Source organism: Guillardia theta (genome assembly GCF_000315625.1).
Source record: "Guillardia theta CCMP2712 unplaced genomic scaffold GUITHscaffold_21, whole genome shotgun sequence".
Taxonomy (NCBI): domain Eukaryota; class Cryptophyceae; order Pyrenomonadales; family Geminigeraceae; genus Guillardia; species Guillardia theta.
This window is the reverse complement of record NW_005434653.1, coordinates 5,133-22,307: the sequence shown is the minus strand read 5'-3', so window position 1 is coordinate 22,307 and position 17,175 is coordinate 5,133. Positions and strand designations below refer to the sequence as shown.

The window sequence follows — 17,175 nt, the reverse complement described above, 5'->3', positions numbered from 1 at the left end:
GACCGTCACACAGCAGGCCGGGCCCCGGCGGCTGCGGAGGGAGTCCGCCACTGTCATGGCACTGGGCCTGAGGCGCGGCTGCCTGACACTGGACCTGGCTGCCGGCTCGCCGGAGCAAACTTGCAAGCCGCTAAGCAGCAAGGAAGTCTCATCCGGCCCGGATCATGCGTGACTAAGTTACGGCCGGGCGCTGGCGGCCATCGGCAGGGTTGACGTTACGGAGTACGACGCCGTGACGGTAATCCGGCGCCGGATGAAGGGGGCTAGCCTGGGTCATCGCGGCTGGCATGGCGCGGTGCCCCCCGCAGCGAATCACCGGTTTCAAGCGCCGAGACAGGCCGGGAATCGGAGGACAATCAGGAGAGTCGAGCCGGGACTCTGTCCGGGAGGCGTGCCACCCGGACACTGTCGCACACCACTGGCACTGACATGCACACGTGACAGCCTTTGCGAACCGACTCAGGCCGCTTCGGTTGTTGAGTTCGGTCCGACCCAACGCCCCGGGTCGGATAAAAAAAACTGAGTAAAAAGAAAAAAATAATCTGTAAAATAAAAAAAGTGGCCACCATGGTCGGGTAACAAAGCGAGCATCGATGGAGGCAAGGAGCTGAGGGGATGAAGTGGAGTGGCAGCAAGCGTCATCCGAACTGCTGATTCCTACAAGTACAAGCCAAGAGTCTGAACTGCTGTTTCCTACAAGTACAAGCCAAGAGTCCGAACTGCTGTTTCCTACAAGTACAAGCCAAGAGTCTGAACTGCTGTTCCTACAAGTACAAGCCAAGAGTCCGAACTGCTGATTCCTACAAGTACAAGCCAAGAGTCCGAACTGCTGATTCCTACAAGTACAAGCCAAGAGTCCGATGATTGCAGCCCTCTAACAACAGCCTTCACCTCTAGGAACTCGTCGTTATACAGACCTACGAATTCACGCTTTTGCCAAGGCATACGCTTGGGCTTATTCGATAACTTGTACAGATAATGAGCCGGAGGTTATTCGTCATTGCAGCGTTGCTATTCAATTGTGGTTGTCTGTCAAGCAATGCAAGGACCGCAGCAACCCCTCAGGTGTTCTGAGCATGGCGAAGTAGAAACTAAGTGTGTAACAGCTTAGCTTCAATGGATTGAAGAGCTCGGTGGTGAGAGATCAAGCCTTGGTTTGATGTTTTCTCAAATTTTCCTTTGCAGTCTGTCAGTCTGCGAACTGCAAGGTCTTATGAGCAATGTTCAAATCCCCATTCATCTCACCATTCAAAACTCCTTTCATCTTTGCAGCAGACATGAACCGTCAAGAAGTAAGAAGGTCAAGGACAAGATTCCTGCAAGTTTTGACATCAAGGCGTTAGCGTATGATGGTTTTGTTTCACTTCTCATCAGTTTTGAGTTTTTGGTTATCAGACAAGAACTCCTTGACTCCGAGGCTCGTCGAAAACAACCAGCAGACAAACAAAAAGTTGGTGCAAAACAGAAGTTGAAGCCCAAGAGTAAACAAGGAGCGCCGACTTGTTACATACAGAGAAACAACTCGCTTTCGGTTACATTAGAGCAACACAATACCTTGGTGATCGACAAATCTTTGTTCTTTACATGCTTGCAACCCAATGAAGCTGACCTGGCCACAGGTGCAGGCAGGATGTTCCTCTCTGAACGCCGAGGTATCGTCCATCAAAGCGTCACAACAAGCAAGCAGCATCTTCAGAGAGTTGTCAGACGATGATCTTCTCAGGGAAATCCAAGAAGAGGAGCAGAGGGCCGAAGAGGAATCTCAGTGTGCTTACGAGGAGCACGTGGAGGAGGAGGTTGACGTGCTAAAACCCCCCTCGCACAGCGCATCGGAGAACACAGTCTGTAGCAGAGAGACGCATGCAAGCAGTCACATCTCTTCGTCTCTTTCCTCGTCTCCAACCCACACTATAGGGATTCATACCGTCATGGGCTTAACCGACGATTGGAGTAGTGTCCGAGTGCAGTCCGAGAACGATCTTGAGATCCAGGCGCGCGACAACTTTCACTGTGTGCAAGAACCTGGAGTGGAAAGAGGAAACAAAGAAACAGAGGGGAGAGCAACAAGAGAAGGAGGCCATGTAAACATTGAATATTTCAACCATGATGCGTGCGACGACGTCGTGTGCCAGGTGGAGCCTCGTGCCATGTCATTTGTATTGACCTGCTAGGACAGACAGAGAACTTGATGACTGATTTTCAAGAGAATCTCCCGTTCCTGCTATCGACCTCACCACACCAGCTGAACGTGAGTCGATGTACCATCGATAGCGTTTCTTATTCATTCCACTGGCAGTTGAAAGAAAGAGAAAATCTTCAGCATGACAACCGCTTGGATGCTGTTTATTCTGAACTCAGAGAGATTTCATCGTTTCTTGGTGAGACTCCATTTTGTGAGAGACTCCATCCTCAACTTTATTCATCCACCACACATCTCCAAGCAGTAACAATGTGATTTTGCAGAGACAATAAGTCACAAGGTCAACAAGATGATGGAGGTTGTTGAGGAGCTTAGGGGAGCTCGGCGAGCACAGTTCATACATGATCCTACAATACATTATGGTCAATAGAAACAACACGGGAAGTTTAAGTCTCAGTTTCAGTTTCTCTGCAAGATCTCACGGTTCTGGTCGAGCACCTGCTTGGTTGTGAGGCTGCATGCTGGCACTTGTCTGCTTCACCTGCAGGATGCCCTTCAAGGAGGGTCGCAGGCCTGGACGAGAGTCCCAGCAGGACATGATGAGGTTGCTGCGACGCGGATCACTCTCTGTGCTTTCATGCTCGTGTGCTCGCTTCACCTCACGAAGGACGGAACACGTCTTGAGATGGTGGGACGAATATCCTCCTCCAAGACAGCCTGTCCGGATGAGGAGAATCCATGGAAGAGATTGGAGGGACCAGAATATTCCAGAGAGGGAAAAGGGAAAGAAAACAGGGAAGAATTGTCAGAAAAAGAAACGGAGCAAGGTTGTGTCTCTGCTTCACCTTCGCAACCTGCATTTGATCATATCCCGTCTCTCCGTACGGACATTTGCAGTGGAAGATTTCCCACAAGAGAATCCCGTACGAGAAGATATCGCACCGCTTGTCGTACGAGGAGCAAGCAGGGTTGAAGTAATTTGCGAGAACTTCTGGCGCCTGGTAGAAGGAAAGATTTTCCGTTAACTTGTACCACTCCCCTGCGCTCCTCCTCCTCCCTCCCTCCCTCCCTCCCTCCCTCCCTCCTCCACCACCTCCCTCCTCCTCCTCCCTCCTCCTCCATTCCTCCTCTTCCATTCACCATCCATTGTACTGTTCCGCAAGCGTCGTGGTGGCTCTTGGCTTGCAGCACAGCAAGTCCGAAGTCAGCAAGGCGAGCAGAAAAGCCTTTGGTCATGAGGATGTTTAAACTCTTCACGTCTCTGTGCATGTATCCGATCTCATGCACGGCCTGCAACCCTGACGCGCACTCCCTTGCAATTCTCCAAGCCGTCTGATGGTCGAAACTAAAGGAAGTCAGCTCGCTGCTGCTTTTCCTGCCCTCCTCACCTGATCTGACGGCATGCGTAGAGGTCAAACAAGCAGCCCTCCTCACAGAGCTCGGTAAGGATGAGGGGCCCGCCATCTTCTGGAGTGATCTTAGCTCCGATGAGAAAGACGCAGTGAGGATGATTTAGTCTTAGCATGACAGTGACTTCGTTGAGAACATCATTTTCAATCTCTGTGATTGACAGATTGTTGAAAATCTGCAAAACCAGTCATGTCTCCTCTACACATTCTAGCTTTTCAATGTTCCCGCCATGTCGCATCCCCCTTGCTTACCTTGGCGGCCACGGGTTGTCCGTCATAGAAGCCGCTGAAGACCCTAGCTTGAGTTCCCTACCAGCACGTTGAAAGTAAGTTTAAGAAGAAGGCCCAACCTCTCCGATTAGTTTGCCCTTCTTAAATCGCAAATGAGTGACCTGCGGCGAGTCACAAGTAACCGAGTTCAAACCTCGTCGTACTTGATTGATGCGCTCTCTTCTCACAACATGCGTCCCTCCAGGAATGCTGAGAAGCTGTAGAGGTCTTCTCGAGGCGTGAGAACAGATATAGAGAAGATCGATATCAGGATGCAACATCCCAACAGAGGAATATCAGAGTCGTCAGAAACAAGCAGGGCATTGGATGTGCGGGAATGAACGACTCATCTCAGAACGCCAAGGAGAACAAAAGGAGAGAGCAGTAGAAGGAAGTCCGTACCGCTTGATCTTGGTTGGCTGATATCCAGAGTTAAGCGAAAAAGATCCATCAGGACACACGAGGAAGTAGAGCAACTTCATGAAGCTGTCAAACGTGTGACAAGTTTGCGACTGAAAGCAGATACCCCAACCGAATGATGTCAAGCACTCGCGAGCTTTTGTGGTACCCGCGAGGAGGTTTCAAAATCGTCTGCGAGGAAGTGAGGTACTGTCAAGGTAGCTGATCCTATCTATCAACTCATACATCTGCAATCTGTTTCATACTCGATGGCACAGTTCCGAATTCTCCAATCGCAAAATTTTCCAGTTCGGCCTTTTGCAACAGTAAGTTGTGTACACTTGTCGGCAAGGAAAGTATCACTTGATTCAATCTAAAGTCTCTGTCTCTGTCGTATTTGACAAACAGCCTACCGACAGAATAATGACTGTTCCGGAGAACACAGAAATTATAATCACTTGTGAACTTTCAAGAACATTCTCTTCACTGCAATACGATTGTGCGATTCTTGGCTTAAATCTGATCTTTCTGTTAGATAAACTAATCCGTTAAAATTTACCTGAATATGATCCATCTTGTATCATCAGAAATCCCTATACAAAATCCCATCAACTCAAAGCAATAAGCTCCCTTTCCTTCTCCGTAATTACCAAGTACATGAACTCATAGAAGTCAATCTAAAATCAACAATTAGACTCTGCAGACAGTGCCAATCCTTTGAGTGCTGCACCTGCTTTGAGCGATCGAGATCCACCTGTACAGAACATTCAGGGAGTTGGACTTAGCACTATATTTGTTACCTTGTGGAATTTGTGCTCAAGCCTTGCAAGGATGGCCAGCCGTTCTGTTCCACGTCGCATCTTTAAAGATCTAAATTTATGTCTTTGCCTCATGTCTTCATCGTCACCTCAATGCCTTTCGTGAGCTCGATATAATCAATCGCGCCATTCTTATCTGCATCAATGATCTTGAAGTCGAGCTCTAAGATCTTGCAGCATGTCAAATAACTTGTACACATCTTCATGATTTTACTTCAAAAGCTTCTCGCAATTGTTGCCAAAAGAGGCTGCGAGAACCCGTTCCTGTAACCTGTGCGAGCGGAAGATCAGTCTGCTTTCGCGCTTTTGTCGCTTCACATCACGCTCGATGTCAGTACGGTGAAGATCACTGGTAAAGGGACGTTTGAGTTTCAGAGAGGCAAATATAGGGTTTCTAAATACCTGTAGCGTCCTGCAATCTTGTGTGGAAAAGTGGACGACACAAACAAGTACATGATATACATGAAATGCATAAAAGTGACTCCTTCTTCCGGGATGAACGGACTAGAAAGAAACTTAGTAATCCGATCTCTTGGTGTGAATGAAGGTACATGGCTACCTTCGAATCACTCCTTCGTCTACAACCAAATCTGGAAACTCATACGCAAACATTTTCCTTAGCTGATTTTGAGTGAGAATCAGTTGTTGTGAAGTATCATGCCTAACGCAAAGTAGTGAGTCATGAATAGCCAACCAAACAGACGCCGAATACTTCTTGAATGTTTCCTCGAGTATTATGAAAGCTTCACTGACTGTTTTCTCATTCTCTTCTCTGCATGCAAATGCAATAAGTTACGTTTATTGGATGGCCCACTGGTGCCATGCAATCACTTGATAAAGAAATCTCGATATGATCCCATCGTCGGCCACAAAAAGACCAAGCAAAGGAATTCGACGAAATCCAATGTTCCGTTCCTGTCCATATCAACTTCACGCCATACCTGTCGGATACAAGAATGATCAGGATCATGGAGATAGTGTCATGCGTTAACTCTCATACTCGATGCAATGCGTCTCGGTTGACAAAAGCTGCCGACGCGAGTCCCGCTTCAACCGCGCGGAACATCAGCATCCCTGCATCGTCGCGATCCCACGTCGAAAACTTGTCCTCTATCAACTTCAGAGCCTGTCAACATTGCGTTAGATATCATGGGATTAAGCTTAATCTTCTTTCCACCTCAGCAATGACAGCAGTGGAATTTTTCGTTGTGCTTCAAAGAAAAAGGGAGCGTTACGTTCAACCTTGAATCAAACCAGAGATTTGCCACCTTGAGTTTTTGTGAGACGCTGGTGAATGCCTGATGTTGTTCTCTCCTGATGCCATCATTTCGTTCTGACGGCCACTGCCAAAACCAGTCCCTTTGATCGGCATGACTTTCGAGTGGCCGTTACACCTGTCAAAAGTTCAACGGTCAGAGTTTTGGCCACCATAGACTGCCATAGAGCCCACCCGGCGTCCAGCCACCGCCGGGCCCGGCCGCCGGGTGGCTCGGAGGCCGCCAACCGAAAAAAAAGGCGATGTCAGAATTTCTTGGAGGTGAAGGAATCTTTGAATGTCATCAAGAATTGTATGATTTGGAACGCAAACAAATCAAAAAGAATGGTATAATGGTCTTGTGCCGTTACATTGCAAGCATTACTGCTAGGTCGCAATTGAGATCAGAAGGACGCATCTGCCAAACAAGACGAGCAGAGGAGGGAGGGTAAGCGAAGGAGGATACCCTGAGAGGAGACGGTATAAGACAGAACATGCAGCAGGGACACTAGCAGAGTAGGACAGCAACGAGGACGAACGGAGAAGACACAGAGACGGGGAGTGCATGAAATTGGAGCGAATGAGTTACAACTCAGAATCGTTGTGCAGCGTACTGTCACACACTGAAGAATGAAAGCCTTTACAGACAGCAGAGCTAGGCAGGAGACAGATCTCCAAGGAAAGAGCGTTGAGGAATTGAAGATGAATACGTTGAGGGACGAAGAGCTTTCTCTTTGCTTCCAAGAGGTAGCGCTGGATCTCTGTGTGCTCTTGCGAGGTAGCTTGATTGATTCCACCCACTGTTTCATGCCGCAACGCCTCGTGTTTTTTTCTATTAGTCCCCCTTTCTTCCTCTTGCAATAGGTGCTTCACAGCTCAGTTGTGATTGCCTTTCTGCAGCTCGGTGTGTGTGCAAGAGATGGGCCCAGTTGCTGCTCTGATGAAGAAGGTGGAGACTGAGTCGCAGTCATCAACGCCTGCAGCAGCAGCAACACGGCGATTCCGGTGGATTCCAACAAGACGAGTGAGCGCGGGAGGCTGAGCTGCAATTTGCCACTCTCCTTCTTGACAGATTCCGGGGAGGTCAGGCGCAAACCTTACACAGTTGGTAACAAGACCGTCTTCCTGAACGATGAGGAGCTGGAGGTGTACAAGATGACCATGGGAAAGGATGCGAACAACGAGCTCAAGCCGACTCCCCTCGTCACCCTAGAGCCCTCACTCTTCAGCAACGCCAACATGCAGGCGGCAAGCAACGCGCTTGCGAGTGTAGCACGAGATAGCGGAGTAGCTGCGGGAGCGTGGGGAGGAGGGAGCTACGAGAGGAACAACGACGAGGAGAATCCTCTGATCTCAGCGAAGGTCAAAGGAAGGACGCTGCTCATCGTCAACTGGTCGAGCTTGTGGTCTCAGGCACACCTGAAGATTAAACTGCTGGACCCGCTCCAAGGGGTCATCCGTGCCTCGCCTAATGGCATCCGAGCTGAGCGTGAGTTCGCCACGGAGGAGATGGCGAAGCGCGCGCACAGGATCTGCCAGATGGCGGAGGAGCAGGCGATGCCATCAACAACGAGCACGAAGTGACGTTTGCTGGTTCTCCTGCTGCTCTCCTGATGCGCATGTCCCTCCAGCTCGGCCTATCCGGCACCCAACATGCGGGTAAGAGAAGTCTCTTGCTCGTGCGTTGAAGTCTGACGATCCCTTGCTGCAGAATCCTCCGTCGCAGGATGACAAGCGTTGGAAAAGCAGAGACTGACCCTGTCTTCCAACCTTCCTGCTTGAGCGGGAGAGTGCACTCACTCTTGTCAGGTTCGTTGCTCCCGCTCATGCACCCCTCCCCCTCCCCTTCCTCCTTCGTGTCCCTTGCTCCGTCCCTCTTGCACCTCTGCGCCTCCAGCCCCTTCCTCCTTCTTCGTCCTATACTCCTCTGTTGCTTCCTCCTGTCCTCCTGTCCTCACTCGGTCATGCTGAGATCGTCATCGTTGCTTGCTGGGAACCCCTCCGCTCTTCCTCCTCAGAGCCTCTCAGGCGCCGGAGCTCCCTTCCCCTCCATGGGCCACAAGAACACTCCTCCTCCTCCTCACTGGTGGAGTGACCCACGCCCTCCCTTCAACCAGCAGGGTCCCTTCAACCAGCAGGGTCCCAAGCAGATCGGACTCCTCCGAGAGATCTCCTCCCCTCCGATCTCGAGCGCAGGGATATGAAGATCTTCATGGAGCAGGGAACAGGGGCGCCGCTGTCTATGGGGACTAGTTTCAAGTAAGACCACTCCCTCTCACTCCAAATGGACCACCACTACCTCCTCCTCTGTGAGGGCCCTGACACTTGTTGCAGACCTCTCTTTGCTGCCGGGATGTTTCAGTCCGGACCCATGGACGGCACTAGCCAGGGGATGCAGGGGATGTAAGGTAGCTCCACTCGTGCTTCCCCTTCTCCTCCCTCTCCTTCCCTTCTCACTCTGCGGGACTCCAGGACCCCACATGGCGCCATGCAGTCATTAAGGACGACAAGCGCCTGCCTACTTCCAGCGCAGCCGTAAGTCTCCTCCCTTCACCTCACCTCTCTCCTCTTCTCTCCTTGTCATCTTTTCTTTCTCCCCAGGCTTTGACATCCGAAATTTCTGAAAGGAAAAGTGGGGGGGAGGAAGAACGTAGAGTGCTTGTAGTTGTATCACGAAAGAATGAAGCTGTGATAGACAAGATTGAAAACAAGATTGAAGGCATGATAGCCTTTTCCTCCTCTTACACAACGTTCTTCACATCCTGTACAAGGTCTCGCCCCAACTCCCCGAACCAGCTTCCTGACCCTCTTTGCTCGCTCCCTCCCCCGTCCTCTCGACTTCCCTCTCCACCATCTTGGTCAACTCGCCCCTTCCCCTCGTCGCTGTCAAGTCCATGAAGGTGACGCCCGCGCCCCTCCTCACTCAGACGAGTGTGCGATGAGCGAGGATTCTGACAGAAAGTTAGGGGAAGGGCGAAGACAAGGACGAGCACGTGGACAAGCACAAGCACAAGCACAAGCACAGGCTCACATGAAAGAGCGGGGAGTAGTGGTTGAGCAGACGCAAAGAACGCGAGGAGCGAGCAGCTCGCATGCGGTTCAAGTCGTCGTGAGTAGAGGACAGAAGATGTTGGAGAAGGCGCTGAGCTTCAACCCTCCTCCTGCGATATGTTGAGGAGAAGAGGAGAGAAGGAGGAGCGAAAAAAGGATGAGAGGAGGAGGAGAAGGAGGAGCACAGTACCGCTGTTGGGCATCGTGTGGGTCCAAGATCATGATTGCAGGCTCCTGCTTGTCGCTTCTGTAGACAGGCAAGTAAGAGCGAAGCAGCAGCAGCAGCAGCAGCAGTCAGGTCACCTCAAGCCCTGCTCCCTCTTAGGGACCTTCAGCGAGCATCATCAGGGAGGTTGTGAGGAGGAGATGAAAACCTTCAAGTCGCTTCTCATGCGCGAGATCTTCTCCTTCGCCACCTCCGTCTGCCTTGACGTCAGTGGGAAACAGCCATTGAAGATCACCAGGACGAGCAGCACGAGGAGGAGCTGTGCTAGGGAGGAAAGGAAAGCTGGAGGAGAAGCAAGAGGGGGGCGGGTGTCCCTCGCCTTGGCAGTATCAGTGGCGATTCTCGAGAGGATGGATCTCAACCAGGGGTCTCTGCCACCCGCCCGCGTCAGCCCCACCTGCCTCTCAGCTGCCCTTCACACCTGCTGGTGTCAACCTTGTCCAGCAGATGTCGAGCTGCTTGCTCGAGCTGCTGCTCGCTCTGCACGAGCATGAGAAAAGAGGCAGCAGGGGATGGAGCAAGTGACCTTCAGCTGGGCTTGTCGCTGGTCCTGCTGCCTCCTCCTGTCCCTCAACTTCTTGAGCAGCTCGGGGCTGTCGGTGACTCGCTTGCTCCTCCGCATGTCGGCCTGAGAGACAACCTGGAGGAGGATGAGTAGAGAGGACAAGGGAACGACAGCGAACGAGAAAGAGAGACGGAGGGGGAGAAAGAGAACGAGAAGGAGGGAGAGGATGTGGAGGAGAGGAAAAGTGGAGAAGAGGAGGAGGAGAACCGAGTTTACAGCAGCTCCTTCATCTTCTTGGTGCGTGCCGGCGTCTAAGGAGCAGCAGGTCAGTCATGCGCTTCCTCTCTGTCGCCTCACCATGGAGTGCGAGGTTGTACGTCTTATGCTTCACTGTGCTCAGCTTATGCAAGACCGTGTTGAAGCCAAAGAGCCTCCCCAGCAGCAGACGATCAGCTGAGGTGAGGCCAGGAGGTGAGGAAGGAGCAGGAGGAGTGCGAGAGGAGAGAGATGGAGGAGCAGGAGGAGTGCGAGAGGAGAGAGATGGAGGAGCAGGAGCAGGGGCAAGAGCAGCTGAAGCCAGGATCCGGTGATGAGCATCTCTCCTCTGCTTGAGCTTGTGGAGTCGAAGTTTCGCCTGCTGAAGAGGAAGATGAGGGAGAGCAGCAAGGGTGTTTCCTCCCAACCTTCTTCCTCTCCTCTTCTGCTCCTTCGTTCCTCGCCCTCCTCCTCAAGCTCCTGCTGCCGCTGCTTCTCTCTCGAGGATCCTTCTCCTGCTTCGCTCGAGAGCTCCGGTTGCCTCCAGCTGAGGTGAGACCGCGAAGAGCATCATGGACAAGCCCAGCTGGGAGTTCCGTCATCCAGTTTGGTACCTGAAAGTAATGGAGGTCAAAGGGACGAGAAGGAGGAGGCACGAGGCACGAGGGGCAGTAGCAAGCAAGCAAGCAAGCAAGCAAGCAAGCAAGCAAGCAAGCAAGCAAGCAAGCAAGCAAGCAAGCAAGCAAGCAGTCAGGCAGGCAAGCAGTCAGGCAAGCAGGCAGGCAGGCAGGGAAGAGTTGAGGTCAATTTTTCTTCATCTCTCACATCATCTTCAACTTCTTCGAGGATCTTGAGGGAACTTTGAACCCTCTTAGAAGAATCTTGAAGCTCCTGCCGATGCAATCATACAGCAAAAAGAGGAGGAGGAGGAGGAGCAGCAGCAGCAGCAGCAACAGCAGCAGCAGCAGCAGCAGCAGCAACATCCGTCTTACCTTCTGTGCTGCCAGCAGTTGTGGGTTTTTATTCTCCAGCTCGACTCGCACGTCTTGACGAGGGTCGACTAGGAGGGACAAGGTGACGAGGACGACGACGCTCGTCAGCAGCAGCAAGCGCGTCCGGTCAACCTTTTCGTCTCCTCCCGCACGTCGCATCCTCCCGCTGCCGCCCTACTCGACCATTGAAGAGCCTCCCACGCTCTCGCGACCTGCGCACGTCAAGTGAGATGGCTGGCCCGCTAGTAGCCTTCACACCTCCTCCTCCTCCTCCTCCTCCTCCCTCAAGTGACTTCAGAGCTCCTCTCCTGGGGTCACGAAGATCAAGTTCCCTTCCTCTCCAGACTATCGCTGCCGTCTCATCTCCCCTCCTCTCTACCTCTAGTCGCTATCCCTCCATCCTCCCCCCTTCCCCTTCTCCCCTCCCTCCCTCCCTCCCTCCCTCCCTCCCTCTACCCTTTGCTTCATCATCACTCTCTCCTGTGACTGCAGAAAGCAAGGTGGGGGCAGCACCTTAGTCATATTTTCATAGTCCCTTGTTCGTTATTTCTCTGCACTTCCCCCTACCCCGATACCGAGGCGTAAGGGTGGGGATGCGAGCATGGCTGCCTCTGGCGCCGTGGTTGAGCAGCATGGGAGTCGGAGAAGCAGCTGGGGAGCAGCTGGGAAGGAGCTGGAGAGAGAAGGAAAGGGCTGCTGTCGTTGTGGCTTCCATCCCAGCTGGGAGAAGCAGCTGAGGGGGGGGAGGAGGAGGTGGGAGAGGGACGGGAGGGGAGGGCGGCGGGAGGTGAAGATGAGGGGAGGGAGGAAGCCGTTCCATCCTGATGCCTCGCCCGGCTACAAGAAGCTCACGCAAAGAGAGAACACAGCCTCCTTGTGCTTCGCTGCTGTCTGTGGGTTTGCAGCATGGTGTTCCAACTGTGGTGAGGACGAGGAGGGGGAGGACGAGGAGATGGAGTGGATGGTGAAGCTGCGAGGGCATGAAGCTGGCGAAGCTGAGCTCATACAAGGCGGCGATGGGGATCATGCGAGCGGTGATCTCGTTCGTGCAGGGGAGGTTGACATCGAAATTCTACATCTCAGAGAAAGACCTTGAAGCCAGAGGAAGAGACGAGAGACCATGACGCTTATGCCAGACTCTACAGCGAGCAAAAGGTCGAGTACGCGGACAGCAAGTTCCTCCGCGTTGGAGAGGTGACGTAGGAGGAGCGGGAGCAGGAGCAGGAGGGCATGTCGCTGACGGGGCTGTAGGAGGAGGTGCACTACCTGGAGGCGCTGCCAGCAGAAGGCGAAGCGCCCGACGTCGCTGTCGTGTGCGTGCATGACTTCGGAGCATTGTGCTCCTCCTATCGGAACGGAGAGAAGGAATCCTGACTGCTCTCGCACATCCATCCTTGACTTTGAGGCATATAATTGTCCTTCATTCATACCTTTAATCGACAAGCTCATTCCTTCCCCTCCTCACCTCACCTCTCCTCTAACCCACCTCTCCTCACCTCACCTCACCTCACCCCACCTCACCTCACCTCTCCTCACCTCTCCTCACTTCACCTCTCGTCTCGTCTCGTCTCGTCTCGTCTCGTCTCGTCTCGTCTCGTCTCGTCTCGTCTCGTCTCGTCTCGTCTCGTCTCGTCTCGTCTCATCTCCTCTCCTCTCCTCTCCTCTCCTCTCCTCTTCTCTCCTCTCCTCTCCTCTCCTCTCCTCTCCTCTCCTCTCCTCTCCTCTCCTCTCCTCTGACTTTGTCCTTGAGGCGCATGTCATCGCTTTCGACATGCCAGGCTTCGGTCTCACACGGAGAGGACCAGCACTTGCCACCTACGACCCTTCGCCTCTCCTCCTCCACCTCCAGCTCCAGGGCTTTGCCGCTCGCAACCTCCCTGTTGTTCTCATCGGACACTCGCTCGGGGGTCTGGTGGCTGCCAACTTCCTCCTCGCCCACTCGATGCTCGTCGACAGCCTCGTCCTCGTGGCTCCAGCCATAGTAGCACATGAGAAACCTCCTGCAGCAGCCGAGGGAAGAGGAGGAGGAGCACCAGCACCAGCAGCACCAGGAAGAGGAGGAGGTCGGGCTCGGCTCCTGCGATTGCCTCAGCTTGTAGTCAAGGTGGTTCGGGTAGTGACTTCCTCCTCCTCGGCGTATCTCACTCAGGTACTCTCCTTCCCCTCTCCTTCCCCTCTCCTTCCCCTCAGCTGCTCTTGCGCTTCTTGTCTCCAGTGTTGTCGCTTTTTCCTCTTCCTCTGCTCACTGGCTCTCAGCGTCGATAGCATCGATGCCGGAGCTGATCGAGGCGATGGTGAAGAAGATCGAGAGGCTGCTGGAGGCATTGCAAGGGGAAACGCTGTTCGTCGTAGTCGTGCCGGCATGGAAGGAGCTTCCCTTCTGGAAGCTTCTCACGTCCTCTGCCTGGTCTTGCAGACACGTCTGCATCACAAGAGCAAGCGAGCATAGTTTCTGTGACGGTGCGCAGCACCAGCGGAGGCCGTCGGAACGATACAGGCCGAGCAGCTTCGACAGTGGACTTTTCATCTTGCTCAACGCTATTGCGAAGGAGAGTTAGACGAGTGAGGAGCTGAAAGAAATCTTCACGCGTTTCAAAGAAGCCATGAGTGGATCCAAGGGTGACTTAACCAGCATAGAGGCGTATGAGAAGAGAGTTCGCAAGCTGAAATAAAACTTTACACATGAAACTTTTTCGTGCTGAAAACTTGTTGGGGAGAAGAGCGATTCTTCGGCACATCTTCCCGCAAGTAAAAATAAACAAAAGAAGCCAAAAAGGGTATGGAAGCAATGGAAGCAACAAGTGAGGGAAGGACGGGGACTGAGGACACGGTTGGATCCGACTATAGACCTGGAACCCCCTGAGATCCAATCCCAGATAAGAAACATTGGAACCTGCGATGTGCTTGGGATACTTGACGCCCGTCATGTCTGGACTGGGTTGAGATGGTTGTGATGAATCTACGTCACAAAGTCAATAAATACGGCAAGAGAACCTGTGGCACTGAACTCCTAGATGACCTACCTTGTGACTGTGGGCTATGCGGTGGCGCTGGTCCTTAGAACAACCATGGTCAAGCATTGAATGAGAAACACATGTCGTCATTACTCTCGTCTGATGGTTGCATTCGATTCTTCTTATCGGCTCCTTCCGATGAGTCCTCTACGAGAAACAATCAAGGTTGTATCAAACCACTCCACAAACTTACTTGCACCATGTTCATTGACATCGCTCATTCCATTCTGATTTCCTCCCGCGCCATTTTGTTCTGGAGAAGGGGGATTTGGTCCTTGATCGCCTTTCTCTTCTTGTTTCTGGCCGACAGAGTCGTGTGTTTTCCCAGGTGGAACACTTTGTGTGGGAAAAATACCATACTGATCTGGGCTTGGTGGAGAAGTGAAGATGTCGTGCGACGGAGCCTTGACTTCAAGAGGTTGGGTGCGAGTGGCTGCGAACGGTTCTGGATCTTCTCCTCGCTCCATGGCCTCCTTGATCCGCTTGGGGTAAATTCCCCAAGTCTCTGCGACAAATTGTTGCCATGGAGAAGCAAAAGCCGCGTCATCAGGAGAGCCAGAGGGCATGAGGATCTTCCGCATGCTGTCGCTGCTCCTCATGCTGTCGCTGCTGCTTATGCTGTCACTGCTCGTCATGGCGCCATGCCCCGCGCCTTCCTGCCCCATCCCCCCACGCACCACCAGCAGCACCAGCAACACCCTGAGCATTCCCACACGCCCCTTCGCTCCTAGTCCCTCATCCCCGCTTACGAAACTTCATCGCTGAGTTCATCGCCCTCATCCGCATCTCCACGCTTGCCCCAGGCTTGCCCCACGCCATCCATGGAAAAGTGCTGGACAGAGTGCAGGATACCGAGGCTTGGCTCGCGGGAAGGGATGGAGGGGAAGCCGAAGTGAGCATGAGGCGATGGGGGGACAAGAAGGAGCGATCATGCGCGGTAAGCCAGAGGCGAGAAGGGGAGGGGAGAAGAAGAGATACGATGGTTGCTCGAGAAGACAGAGGAAGGCGACAAAGGTGGTAGAAATAGACAGAGAGTGCTGGCTGTCGCGGTGGAAGAGCAGAAGGATAGATAGCTAAGTGAGGATTCTGAGGGCCGGAACGATGCAGGAATAAGATAGACTGTAGAGGATGATGGGGGCTCATTGACTATCGTCGTCTGCATCCTGAAACTGACTTGAGTCACTTCCGCCTTTTCAGCGCTAGTCGTGGCGAGTGTTGTCATTACCGTTGGAGTTCAAGGTCACTCAGCTTTGACTCTCCGAGGAGGATGGGGAGGGTTCTCTGCTCGAGATGCGGCATTAAAGATGGCCGAGTCGTCGCTCCGCTCGGTGAGTGCATGCTCGTTGCTGACGACCAGTCGGATCTGACTGGAGGCAGAGAGCCGAGGTCGGAGAGGCAGGAAAAGAGGAAGAAACGTTGAAAGAATGGAAGATGCCCACGGCGAGTGAGGAGAAGAAAGAATCGCATCTGACTCCGACCGCAGGCAGTCAAGTGGAACGGCACAAGGATTGTGTTCGAGCAGTCGGAGCCTGACGGAGGGGTCAGCAGCCCCGGGAAGAACGGATGGAGGGAGGGAGAGGTGGTAGGAGAAGGGCGATGCTCAGACTTGTGGCAAGACTCCAGTGAGGAGACAGGTTTGCCCGAGCAAAAGATGACGGACGAGGATAGCAGTGTGAAGTCGTCAAGCGACAAGGAGCCTGAGGTGAAGCCGCAGCCATCGGCGGGGGCGACAATGACGGATGAGAATATGCCGACGAGCCCTGGGGCCGGAGAGACCAACATCAAGGATGCGATCAACTCAGCGGAAGAGGAAGCAGAGTCCTTTCAGATTCTCGAACCCGTGTCAGAGTCGTTACCCCCTAGCGATGAGATGAAGGTGGACAAGTTGGTCAGCTGCGTCAACTTCACTGCTCCTGCCCCTCCACCTCCAGACCCGCCAACTATCAAGGACCCGAGCAAGGTCTGGTGTGCTCCTGTGACACCCATCGCTCAGCACAGCTGCTCAGGTGCTCGAGCAGTTCGCAGCAAAGCCACACAGCAGAGCTATGGAGCTGCTGCACGGTTTGCTTCCTCCTCCTGCCTACCCTCATGACTCATCGCTTGCGGGCAGGCAGTCGCTTACCAGAAGCTCGCGATCTGATTCGGACATACACGGAAGCGCTTGAGCGACTTGAGCGAGACGCCGGAATGAGCGAGAGCGACGAGGAAGAAGCTCAAAACCCAGCAGAGCATGTTAACTCCCAATGCTGTAGAGTGCTGAAAGCTCCTAACTGTGCCAGCAGGAGAAAGAGAAAGAGGAGGCGAATCAGACAGTAGAGGGAAGCAAATTTAAGGTGGGAGATGACGTCATCACTGCTGACGGCAAGTACGGAAGCGTGGTCAAGATCCGTCATGACTTGACTTGCGACGTCTTTCTTCCCGGGCTGCCAACTCGACTCAGCGTGCCACCAGAGGAACTCAAACTGGATGAGGCGGTAACGCTCCTCCTCTCCTCTCTCTCCTTCCATCCCTTGACTCCTCTACGTGCTCGCCTGAAATTTCCGTAGGATTATCAGGACTCCGACCCAGCCATTGAGGATGAGAAAAACGCTACTCGTGCTGTATTCTGTGAGGTCCAGAAGCCCTGGAAGTCTCTCGCCTCGCCATCATACGCAAACGTCCCTGTGGAAGTTGAAAGTGCGCTTGGGGGAAGGGAGGAGAATGCAGCAGCAGAAGGAGTAAAGCATCGGCGGCGAGAGATTTCTCGGCTTTGGCGGGCGGCGAGAGCAGGAAACGTCACCAGGGTTCGAGAGTTGATGTGGGAGGAGGAGAGGACGAGAGGGAGAGAGTTCCTCACGATTC

At 53.1% G+C, this 17,175-nt stretch overlaps 5 protein-coding genes across 5 annotated transcripts; 3 read left to right on the top strand and 2 right to left on the bottom strand.

Annotated features, from left to right (window-relative positions):
* Window positions 1-2,599: 2,599 nt before the first annotated feature.
* Window positions 2,600-5,242, bottom strand: GUITHDRAFT_105582 (hypothetical protein; the record flags this gene model as incomplete). The annotated part of the gene is made up of 19 exons (XM_005835357.1): window positions 2,600-2,638; window positions 2,682-2,748; window positions 2,799-2,857; window positions 2,986-3,138; window positions 3,281-3,485; window positions 3,529-3,725; window positions 3,802-3,858; window positions 3,900-3,941; window positions 3,984-4,047; window positions 4,222-4,305; window positions 4,352-4,410; window positions 4,465-4,533; window positions 4,582-4,627; window positions 4,677-4,737; window positions 4,778-4,811; window positions 4,869-4,895; window positions 4,949-4,972; window positions 5,019-5,078; window positions 5,126-5,242. The coding sequence occupies 19 exons, from the start codon at window positions 5,240-5,242 to the stop codon at window positions 2,600-2,602; spliced, it is 1,464 nt and encodes a 487-aa protein (XP_005835414.1).
* Window positions 5,243-6,921: 1,679 nt separating this feature from the next.
* On the top strand, window positions 6,922-8,495 carry GUITHDRAFT_136574 (hypothetical protein; the record flags this gene model as incomplete). The annotated part of the gene is made up of 6 exons (XM_005835356.1): window positions 6,922-7,038; window positions 7,156-7,195; window positions 7,259-7,315; window positions 7,364-7,780; window positions 7,831-7,950; window positions 8,101-8,495. The coding sequence occupies 6 exons, from the start codon at window positions 6,922-6,924 to the stop codon at window positions 8,493-8,495; spliced, it is 1,146 nt and encodes a 381-aa protein (XP_005835413.1).
* Window positions 8,496-9,018: 523 nt separating this feature from the next.
* GUITHDRAFT_151745 (hypothetical protein) lies at window positions 9,019-10,380 on the bottom strand. Its single transcript, XM_005835355.1, has 9 exons — window positions 10,341-10,380; window positions 10,095-10,208; window positions 9,990-10,048; window positions 9,888-9,939; window positions 9,717-9,764; window positions 9,646-9,671; window positions 9,533-9,589; window positions 9,323-9,452; window positions 9,019-9,242 (listed from the first exon to the last, which is right to left on the bottom strand). Exons 2-9 carry the CDS (start codon window positions 10,188-10,190, stop codon window positions 9,033-9,035), a joined length of 678 nt encoding a protein of 225 aa, XP_005835412.1. The 5' UTR covers window positions 10,191-10,208; window positions 10,341-10,380; the 3' UTR covers window positions 9,019-9,032.
* Window positions 10,381-12,300: 1,920 nt separating this feature from the next.
* GUITHDRAFT_105579 (hypothetical protein) lies at window positions 12,301-12,694 on the top strand (the record flags this gene model as incomplete). The annotated part of the gene is made up of 3 exons (XM_005835354.1): window positions 12,301-12,354; window positions 12,404-12,514; window positions 12,572-12,694. The coding sequence occupies 3 exons, from the start codon at window positions 12,301-12,303 to the stop codon at window positions 12,692-12,694; spliced, it is 288 nt and encodes a 95-aa protein (XP_005835411.1).
* A 377-nt stretch (window positions 12,695-13,071) lies between these two features.
* GUITHDRAFT_151744 (hypothetical protein) lies at window positions 13,072-14,005 on the top strand. Its single transcript, XM_005835353.1, has 2 exons — window positions 13,072-13,469; window positions 13,577-14,005. The coding sequence occupies exon 2, from the start codon at window positions 13,591-13,593 to the stop codon at window positions 13,876-13,878; it is 288 nt and encodes a 95-aa protein (XP_005835410.1). The 5' UTR covers window positions 13,072-13,469; window positions 13,577-13,590; the 3' UTR covers window positions 13,879-14,005.
* Window positions 14,006-17,175: the final 3,170 nt, after the last annotated feature.

Bases quoted from the DNA above. Each gene is read 5' to 3' on its own strand.
- GUITHDRAFT_151744 (XM_005835353.1), top strand. From the start codon at position 13,591: ATGCCGGAGCTGATCGAGGCGATGGTGAAGAAGATCGAGAGGCTGCTG.
- GUITHDRAFT_151745 (XM_005835355.1), bottom strand. From the start codon at position 10,190: ATGCGGAGGAGCAAGCGAGTCACCGACAGCCCCGAGCTGCTCAAGAAG. The intron at 9,940-9,989 runs GTGTGAAGGGCA...GGCGGGTGGCAG, and splicing joins GACAAGGTTGACACCAGCAG to AGACCCCTGGTTGAGATCCA. The intron at 9,672-9,716 runs GTTTTCATCTCC...TGCTCGCTGAAG, and splicing joins GCATGAGAAGCGACTTGAAG to GTCCCTAAGAGGGAGCAGGG.